Raw genomic sequence first — 10,196 nt, forward strand, 5'->3', positions numbered from 1 at the left:
GAGGGGGATGGAAGGGGTGGTCCTTAATGAACACATTTCAGCTGCATCCCCTGAGGGGGCCATGTGCCCCCTCCAGGCCCTTCTCCTTGCACCACACGCATCTCCTACCTCCGCATCTCCTACCTCCTCCCTACCTCCTCCCGGCTCCACCTGGAGCCTTCTAAGCCACACCCCTGCACTGGCTCTGTCCCTGCCCACCGCCATAAAGGCTGGCACATCAGGATCAATAGTGCCTCCAAGGAAGGGGTGAGAAAAGGATTTCACAATTTATCAGGCCATCTGTTCTCTCCTTCCCTCCTATGGTATTCTCCAAAATTAATCGTGCCTCTGCGGATGTGAGATGTTCCGTCATGCCCCCATGGTTGACTGAGTATGCAGGAAGAACATCTGGTGAATCCCTTCATTTCACAGATGGGAGAAACTGAGGTCCAGAGAGAGAGAGCAGAGCAGGGACTTGACCCTGGTCTCACTGGGATCAGGTTCTCCAAGGGAGTGGACTGGGGACGGAGGGTTATCAGGGTGAAGACAGGCCCTGGGGCAAGGGTCTGAGCACCAGCAGGAGGGAGGGGGCAGTGGGATCTTTGCAGCGAAGGCATGCAAGGGGAGCAAGGCCTGGCAGACAGCCCATACTGCTAGGCTCTCCAGAATGGAAAAGTCCCAGGATGTGCGTGTGCAAGGGTTAGTGGCAAAACCCTGCAGGAAGGAAATCCCTTTCCACTATAAATTTGGGCTCCAGTACAGGTTGAAGATAAGAGGCACTTATCTGTGAAAACAGGCACCCTCAGGCAACTGAGGGTCTCCTGAAGGTGTCAGGGGAGTTGTTCCCATGAAGTTCAAGGTCCTTATAGGGAATATACAAATGTCTTGTCTGGGAGCCATGTCCTATTTGAGGAGCGCTTATAAAGATTAGTCATCCGGTGCTTGGGGTCCCATGATTGCTTTTGGCATTCAATGAAAAAAAATGAGACCCATCAGAGGAAGAGAGATGATTGTTGGTGTCACAGCCAGCAGGAGGTCTCTCTACAAGCATCACATTCTTGACCCATCATACTTAGGCCTCCCAGGCTCAGCCACCAGCTACTCAATGTGTCTCCTCTGAAACTTTCAGTCATTGTCCAGTTTCCTTTTTTGGTTTCACTGTTTTATGTTTGAAAAAAGTTCAAAGGCATACCAGGTTTTCTGAAACTCCAGCTGGTTAAATATTAAGGCCTATGGTCGTGCACATTTTTCAAGCTGATGGGCAAATTACAACTAAAAAATTTCAGAGCTCAAATGTTAACCTGCAACTACAAGGTTAAATAGAGGCTTCTAAAATCTGTTTTTCTGCCTACTGTGAATTTGCTGGTGAAAGATACCTATAGAAACTTAGAAGAAACTTAGCTTATTCTTTAGTCTTTTTGCCTCAGAGTAACCATTAGAAAGCATTCAGACATTCTACTGCAGGACAGACAGCAGCCTATCCCATCCTCCCCCAGCCTATCCCATCCCCCCCCAGGCAAATCTTCAGATACGAGATCAGGACAACCCTTTAGGACCACAGCACCTTTGGTCAAGGAATTTGTGAATTGCAAATGTCTAACAAGACTCTTTCAGGAAACGCCCCCCCCAGGGTTAACCTAATCAGCCCTTGTGAACTACGTGACACAGATAAGACCCACTTGGCAGCAATCATGTGACTAAACCCACCCATCTGCCTGATGTCCATCACCTGACATCATCAGTACCTGTGTTTGTCTGCCCCTTTGTGATGACGTGGAAGCAGACCACCACCCAATCACCGTAATGATCTTCCCCCCTCCATCAAGGGGAATGGTTAAAATGACTCAACCACAAGCAACCAGCGGCCATTGCCTTGCTAGAGTCTGGTGTGGACTTGTGCTCTTTGAGCCATGGCTGTTGCCATGCTTCCTGGCTTTGGTCCCCCTCCCCCACCTTGGGAGGTGAATCTTCTCTCTAATTTACTTTTAAATAAACTTTTCTTTCTTAACCTTTTTGTGTGACGCAATTCTTTGCATCTACTTGGATCTCTGGGTTGCCAGCGCGCACCTCTGGCTTGCCAGCCCTGGCAGTGCTGCGCCTCCCTGCACCATGCTACCCTCACCCTGTCCGTCAGTACCCTAATAGCTGGCAACTAAGCTACTGTTGTTGAAATAAAGCTCAGTTTCAAGGTTAAGTAAAAATTTTGTTATATAGTTCAGCCAATACTATCTGAAATATAAACATTAAAAACTCATTTTAAAACTGAAGGAAAAAAAGGTTTAAAAAGTTTTAAAGATCAAAGTGCTGTGGAAAACTGCTTTATCCACAGCCTTTATTTGATTACCTATTGGGGCATCGAAGCTTAACCATGCAAACAGGTTCCAATTTTGTCAGAAACATAATTTGAATTTGGGTGTCTTTTGTAGAATGGTAAGTTTGTTGCCATTTCATGGCTAGAGTTCAGGAGGTAAAGGCTGTTAAATCTTTGTGTGTATGTATGTTTGCTTAATTGTGTTTGCATATGCATGTTGTATGTTTTATCTATCATGCTACCAAATTGGCTTATAAATAACTGAGTACTCATAAATAAATAAATCTAAATGCTTTCCAAGTTCACGTGACTTTAATAATCTTTGGTAAATAAAAATGGGCTTAAAATTACTAATAAAGTGAAAGTGGCTTTGAAACTGTCAGCATACATTTTTGTCTGGGTCTACTGGGCAGGGAGACCTCATCTCTACAATAAATCAAATCAGCCGGGTGTGGTAGCACATGCCTGTAATTTCGGCTACTTGGAAGGCTGAGGCGGAAGGATCGCGGGAGCCCAGCAGGTCGAGGCTGCGCTCCCGGCCACCGCACTCCAGTCTGGGCGACAGGGTGAGACTCCAATTCAAAAAAAAAAAAGAAACTAGTTGCTTAACCATTTTGGAAATATATAAAGAACTGTTAACAGAAGGGGTATGCCCTTTCCCTTAAAGACACCTGCATTCTCTAACGTGTCACTTTTTTTTCTAATCCACTGTACCTTAAATCTGTCTCTGCATCTCACTCTGAAATTCCAAGCGACATCCGGCATTGAGATCAATGAAACGCCCCAGGCCTGGTTTTCTCAGGGAACTGTCATGGTGGGGGCCTGAGTCTCAGGGGAGCAGAGCCCAGGCACAGACTTGGGGTGGGTAAGGCGGTCTCACCAAGGACTCTGCATCTGTGCATTGTCCCCACCAACGCACTTGAAAATTGTTCCAAAGTTCTCTGATGAAGTGATTTTTCAGATGAAGAAACGAGCACCAGCCTAGCAGTGAGTGGCTCTGGTTGCACAGGCAGAAAGTAGAGGAAGGTGGGGCTGAAAGGTCAGGACCAGCAGCCAAATTTTGATCCCAAACCTTCCTCCCTATCACCCCTCTCCATGCCAACCCCGGCTCATAGCACCCCACGCCGTGGCCCTTGGTAGCGGCAGATTCCACTCTGGGTTCCCGCCGAGTCATGAACCTGCTCAAGGTAGGCAAACCTGCAACTTACTGGGAGACTCAGATTCGCCTTTGGTTCCTGGGTCTGCCGCCACACGCTGGAAGCCAACCTCTCCCCAACCCAATGCACAGACCAGAACTGAAAAGGGCTGGACTTCTGCTAGGGGCTGAAGGAGGGAAAGGATGGACAAAAGGTCTCCTGAACAGGCTCCGAGGGGAGCAACCTGCCCCCCCGCCACCACTGATCCCGGCCTCACTTCCTCCGCAAGCCAAGAAAGCCCAAGACAGCGTGGTCTCTAAACCGTTTATTTCTTAGGCCAGGAGCTGGGGAGAGTGTGGCTGGGGCAGGTAGGCCCAAGGCTGCCTGCGGCCGGACTAGGGCGGCGCCAGGGCGGGCGGGGCGTTCAGGCGAAGGTGGAGTTGTTCCAGCCCACGTTGGCCGCATTCATGTCGTAGTAGTTGATGTAGACCCTGCGGGGATGGAAGCCGGGCTCAGCAGGCTCGCGGTCGCCTGTCCCCGCTCCCCAGGCCCCCGACCCGCGCGCCCCGCACCTGTCCGGGCTGATGCGCAGGCGCTCGGCCAGTAGGCCGCAGAGCAGCTTGCTGTAGGAGCGGTTCTGTGCGCCTCCGATCTTGCCGATGCTGTGCAGGCTGCAGAGCGCGCACGGCTCGCTGGAGCCGCCGAAGGCCATGAGCTGATCCGGGACCACGTGCACCGCGATGTACTGAGGAGGAGGGGAGGGTCAGCCGGCCAGCGCCCTCACCGGGCCCCGGGCGTCCACTTCGAGCCCGGGCCACCGTCCCAGCAGCCCCCTCCTCGCCTGAGGCCTCCGCCCGGAGCCGCCTCCCCAGCCCGGGACCCCCTTGTGCGGCGGGCACTCCCTCTTCCTGGCCCCTCCCCGCAAACCTGGGGCGGCTTGCCCGTGGCCTGTGCCAGCTGCTGGGTGAGCTCGGAAAGGAGCCCGTCCGGCACGGAGGCGCGAGGCACGTTGGTGTTCACGACGAACATCGGCATGATGGCAGACGAACGGCGGGAGCCGGGCAGAAGCACAGACGCGCGCCGCTGCCGCTGCCGCTGCCGCTGCTCGGGAACCTGAGCTACGTGACTGCCGCCTGGCCCCGCCCCCGACGCGGCCGCGGGCCCCGGCCCCGCCTTCTCTGACGCCACCGCAGGCGACCCGCCAGGCGGCAGGACCGCCCCGAGTGGTGACGTCACCGCCTGCCGCTGCTCGTCCGGCGCGGCGGAGCCCGGGCGCGTCCGGCAGCCCTTCCGGCGGCCGCTGCCTGTCTCCACGTGGCAGCCAGTGTTGCCTTCCTGCCCTCACCTGGTTCCTTGGGTGGTGCCTGCACTCAGTCACTGATGTTTATGGGAGATGCTGTGGCAGGAGTGGAGATGCGGCCGTCACAGAGCGCCCTGTGCCCTTCCAGAGCTCACGGGCCAGCGGACGAAGCGGGCTGGGCCCTTGTGTGTCCTGAGTCTCTGGGTCACATGTCCCCAAGGGCTACAGTCCTACACGCGTGACCCTGTGTGTGTGAGATGGGGAGGGGCAGTCATTGCTGCAGATGGGAGCCAGCTGCCCCAGCGAGTCGCCATCCGGGTACTTGCCCTGCACCCCTGCGCTTCCAGGAGCGTGAGAATGCTGGGCGGCCCCGCTGGGAGGGTCGGGGAGCAGGCGGTGAGGTCTGGACCGACTCAGTGGCACAAAGGTGCTCAGTTCCACGCCTCAGGGCCCTGGGCATCTTCGGCTCCTCAGCGAAGCCCCACCCTAGTCAAGTTGACTAGGGATGCCCCCTCGTAGAGCCCTTGGTGAACTCCTCATCTCCGCTAACGGTAAACTCAGGGGTCTTCTGGCAGGACATTGACTCAGTGGAATGAATGCATGGGTGAGGGAAGATGACACAACGGGGAGGACAGGGTGGCAACTGGATTGGGGCCCTGTCCGTGCTGGGGCCAGTGGCCAAGGGATCATCCCTACTCCCACTCTGAGGAGGCCTCCTGACCAGGGAGCTATGCTGGAGAGCTGATCCCTCTCAGGCCTCAAGGGGCAGGCTGCATTTGACCAAGACCTCAAAGATGGCCGGGGAGGTCCTGTCTTTGGTTTTTGGCAGATGCCATCTACACACAGACCTTGGTGATGGACATACAGTGCGTAAGGACACCCAGGCCCGTGGGACCCACCTGGCGACAGCCTCCAGCTGGGAGGTCTCATGGCCCATTTATGCAGACTGCCTGTAGGTGTCCTTTCCTGCTGTTGGGCCCCAGGCCGTTTCCTTGGTCACGCTCACACTTCTGGTCTTAATCTGCCCAGGGATCCGTTACTAACTACGGAGGCACTGATGATGCGCCATGGCACGTGTCCAGCTGGGGGCACTTTCCTGAGCCCCATATACCAACAGCAGCCAACTCAGCGTCCCCTGCTCAGCATGTTCATGACTTGTCCTCCCACCTCATCGCCTGCCAGTGGGGTATTCTCCTCTCCACTGTCCCCTTATACTCACTTCTTTCCATTCCCTCCCATTCCTGAGTCCACACCACACCTGTGGCCTGAACTGCTGGGATTCCCCTGTGGTGAACTGCTCCTGGAGAGAGGATGCTACTTTCCTGCCCCGGGCAGCAGACTTGGCCACTGGCTTCCTGTGCTCAGTGAGAGATGAGCAGGGTGGCATGAGTGACTCGAGGCAGAAGACTGAAGCCCCAGGGCCTGGTTGGCTCATGTCCTGTGATGTGGACACAGTAGATAAGGTGGAACTCACCTTATCATCCTGGAGATGAGCACTGCAAGTCATAGGTTGTCACCAAAGCAAAGAGGCACCGTCCCTGGCCAGAACAGCCTCTGAACCACTTGTCATCTTACATCCTTCCTAGCTCCTCCTCAGGAGCAGTCAGCCTTGTCTTTCTAGAAGCCCGGGGAGGTGAGATGATTCCCAGTCTTACCTCTTACTAATTTGGTCACTTAGCTAGCTTATCCTTAGTTTCCCCACCTGTAATTTGGAAATGACAGCAGTGGCCACCTTACATAAGCACCATGGGGCCTACATGCTTGTGACAGTCCCCTCTGATGCCAGAGGTAGTACTGTCACAATAGCCTGAGTGACCTGGTCTCTGCCAGCCTCACATCAGCCTCCCTTGTTCTTTGAGTTGTGGCACACGGTCTTTCAGTGCCATGCTCCTGGCTCAGTCGTTGGTCCTGAAATGCAGTTTGCCCACACTTTCCCCCATCTGACTCTGGCTCATCCTTCAGACCTCAACTCAGTCTCAGTTCCTTGGCTTGGTCAAGTCCTACGTGTACCCAGCGCCTACCCTGTCCTTCCAGGCTGTCTCCATGTTTCTATTTGTGAGCTAAGGCTTCATGCCTAGACTGTAAACTCCACAAGAGTGGGGACGGTCTCTTTTTGGGACATTGTTGTATGCCTCCCTCCTGACTCATTACCTTGGTGGTAGGCAGACAACCCAGTACCTACTAAGAAGACCATGCTCTAATCTCTGAAACCTGTGAATATGTTATGCTACATGGCAAAAGGCACTTCGCAGATGCAATTAGGGTTAGAGACCTTAAAACAGAAATTATCATGCATTATCTGTGTAGGCCCAATCTAATCACATAAGCCCTTAAAAGCAGAGAATTTTCTCCAGCTAGAGTCAGAGAGATTGAAAGCAAGAGAAGGACTCAAGGTCCATTACTGGCTTTAAAGATGAGGGGGACCAGAGACCTCATTGTACAACTGCAAGAAACTGAATTCTGCTAATAGCATGAATGAGTTTGGAAGTGGACGCCTCCCTAGGTAACCTTCAGACACCTTGACTTCAACCATGCGAGTCCTTAAGCAGAAGACCCAGCTGATCTTCTGACTCACAGAAATCATAAGATAATAAATGTATATTGTTTTAAGCTGCTAAATTTGTGGTGATTTGTTATAGGAACAATAGAAGAGTCAGACACCTAGCATCCATAGCAGCACAATGATTATCTGCAAATAAAAGACAAATGCACTAGGAGGCATTGGCAGGTGTGGTTGTTGAAACTCCTTCCTCGCTGATGGCAGCATCCCAGTTCTGTTCAGCTAGAATGTTCACTGTCCCAGAGCCCTGGTACCCTGGCATGGCCACTTCACTCCCCCTCCCCAGATGCTCCCTTCCCCCCAGCCCTGGGAAACCAGATAAGCTCAGGCCTCCCTTCCAGAACATTCTGTCTGCAAGGCCTTCCTCATCACCACTCAGCAGCATCTGTGGCCTCCATGCAGCCTTCCCAGCACCTCCAATGGACATACCACCTGTCTCTTGGCTTCCTCACCCCTGGACCTCTGAAGCAACAGTTTCTTTTCTTTCTTTTTTTTAAATCAGAGTCTCACTCTATTGCTCAGGTTGGAGTGCAGTGGCATACTCACAGTCACTGCAGCCTCAACCTGCTGGGCTCAGGTGATCCTTCCACCTCAGCCTTCCAAGTAGCTGGAACCACAGGTGAGCACCAACACACATGGCTAATTTTTTGATTTATTGTAGAGACAAGCAGCATTTTCATGGTATGCTTCCAATGACAGCAGTGTGTGTGTGTACACGTATGTGTGCATGCATGCACCTATGAGGGTGAATAGGTGAAAAGTTGGCATCTGCCCCTGGAATGTGCACCAGAACAGGATCCTGGGCTCCCCCTGAGTTTTTTACTTTCTCTGGGTGTCTGGTTCTTCCCAACTTTCAAAGAATAAAGCCAGAAAGTGGGCAGAGCATGACCCTTGGGGCTTATCATCTACCCACAGCATGTCCCACCTGCTGGGGCTGAACCACTATATACCTTACATGTATTGATTTATGTGGTTGCCTGTAAACTTCTGGCTCTCTAAAATGTATAAAACCAAGCTGTAATGTAACTACCTTGAGCACATGTTTTCAGAACCTCCTGAGACTGTACTCCGGGCCATAGTCACTCATAGTTGGCTCAGAATAAACTTCCTTTAAAAATTTAAACTTCCTTTAAAAATTTTACAGAGGCTGGGCACGGTGGCTCAAGTCTATAATCCCAGCACTTTGGGAGACTGAGGCAAGAGGACTGCCTGAGTCCAGGGGTTCAAGACCAGTCTGGGCAATTTGGTGAGAACTTGTCTCTATAATAAATCAAAAAATCAGCTGGGCATGATGGCATGCACCTGTAGTTCCAGCTACTTGGAAGGCTGAGGTGGAATATCACCTAAGCCCAGCAGGTCAAGGCTGCAGTGGCTGTGAGTGTGCCACTGCACTCCCCTGCACTGGGCAATGGAATGAGACTCCAACTAAAAACAAAATTTTTTTTACAGATTTTGGCTTTTCATCAATAGAGCACTCTCTAAGTACATGGGCTGGGGCCTTTATGCTCACACTTGGACATATATGTCACAGAGGTGACAGGTCAGCCACCAGCCTAGACCCCCATCTCCTGCCCTATTCAGATGCCAGGCCTGTCTCTCTCACCCCTCATGGCACTGCCCCTCCTATCTGCAGAGTCCTGTCCTGAGTCCTTGTCTTCCCTCCCTCACTGAAGGGCGCCCTGGGCAACAAGGACTTACACCTACCCCTTACTCTCAGAAGAAAGTCAGTCTGGCCACGACCATTTCTGGTTAGTGAGTGTGACACAACCTAAGGGCTGGGCCCAGGGTGGGGAACAGGGCATCAAGATGTGTCCCATGTAGTCCAGGACCTGGGTGCCACCTGGTGCCTGCTCTGCTTGAAGCCTATGTACCAAGAGATATCAGGAGGTTTCAGTCAACAGTCAACAAATTATTTCTCACTAACTGTTATTGGAGGCCTGCAGTACAGTGGCCAGAGAAACCATCTGGAGCCCAAGAGTAAGCTGGGGAGGCTGGCCAGAAGAGGCAGAAGTGAGCATATGGACAGAGGCAAGGTGACCACACAGAGGACTCCCAGGAATGCTGCCGCATGTCTTCCTAAAGACCCCACAGTGACTGGGCACACAGAGGGCTTTGTTCCCATCCTTCAAAGCTTTAAGGTTCCAGCTTTAAAATGCCTCCCTGCTGAGCCTGTCCTTGGGAAGCCAGCTCAGTCAGGGTCACCTTCTCCTAGAGACCTCACCTAACCCCAACCCAGAGATTTCCACTGAGACCCCACTGCCCCATCACCACTTCCAATTACAGTTACTGTTTTCTGACAAAGATCAGTTAAATTCTTTATTATACAATGGGCGATGGATTTTTTTTACTTAGGTGCCAAAGTAATTTAATGGAGAAAAGATGGCCTTTCAATAAATGGTGCTAGTATGAGTTGATATCCATTAAAAAAAAAAAAAGGAACTTCAACTCTCATACTACACACAACAATTAACTTGAAATTCATCATCAATATAAATATAAAAGCTAAAATCATCAAACATTTAGAAGGAAACTTTTGCAACATGGGGGTAGGCAAAGATGTCTTAGGACACAAAAAGCATGAATCACAAAAAATTGATAAATTGGACTTTATTAAAATAAAAATTTCACAGGCACAGTGGCTCACACCTGTAATCCCAGCACTTTGGGAGGCAGGAGGCAAGAGGATTGCCTGGGCTCAGGGGTTCAAGACCAGCATGGGCAACTTGATGCATCCTTGACTCTACAATAAATCAAAAAATTAGCCAGGCATGGTGGCATGTGCCTGCAGTCCCAGTTACTCAGGAGGCTGATGCAGAAGGATTGCCTGATCCCAGGAGGCCGAGGCTGCAGTGAGCCATGATCATGCCACTGCACTCCAGCCTGGGTGACAGTGAGACCCCAACTCTAAAT

At 51.9% G+C, this 10,196-nt stretch overlaps 1 protein-coding gene across 1 annotated transcript; it reads right to left on the reverse strand.

The window, feature by feature from the left end:
* Positions 1 to 3,736: 3,736 nt before the first annotated feature.
* On the reverse strand, positions 3,737 to 4,555 carry MIF (macrophage migration inhibitory factor (glycosylation-inhibiting factor)). Its single transcript, XM_008066450.1, has 3 exons — positions 4,354 to 4,555; positions 3,999 to 4,171; positions 3,737 to 3,917 (listed from the first exon to the last, which is right to left on the reverse strand). The coding sequence occupies exons 1-3, from the start codon at positions 4,459 to 4,461 to the stop codon at positions 3,851 to 3,853; spliced, it is 348 nt and encodes a 115-aa protein (XP_008064641.1). The 5' UTR covers positions 4,462 to 4,555; the 3' UTR covers positions 3,737 to 3,850.
* Between the last annotated feature and the right edge of the window lie 5,641 nt (positions 4,556 to 10,196).

The sequence above is a fragment of the Carlito syrichta genome, unplaced genomic scaffold (assembly GCF_000164805.1).
Source record: "Carlito syrichta isolate Samal-C Ts95f unplaced genomic scaffold, Tarsius_syrichta-2.0.1 Scaffold308940, whole genome shotgun sequence".
NCBI classification, from domain to species: domain Eukaryota; kingdom Metazoa; phylum Chordata; class Mammalia; order Primates; family Tarsiidae; genus Carlito; species Carlito syrichta.

Coding starts and splice junctions, on each gene's coding strand:
- MIF (XM_008066450.1), bottom strand. CDS start 4,461: ATGCCGATGTTCGTCGTGAACACCAACGTGCCTCGCGCCTCCGTGCCG. Junction 4,172..4,353: donor CCACGGGCAAGCCGCCCCAG/GTTTGCGGGGAG, acceptor CCTCCTCCTCAG/TACATCGCGGTGCACGTGGT. Junction 3,918..3,998: donor CTGCGCATCAGCCCGGACAG/GTGCGGGGCGCG, acceptor CCATCCCCGCAG/GGTCTACATCAACTACTACG.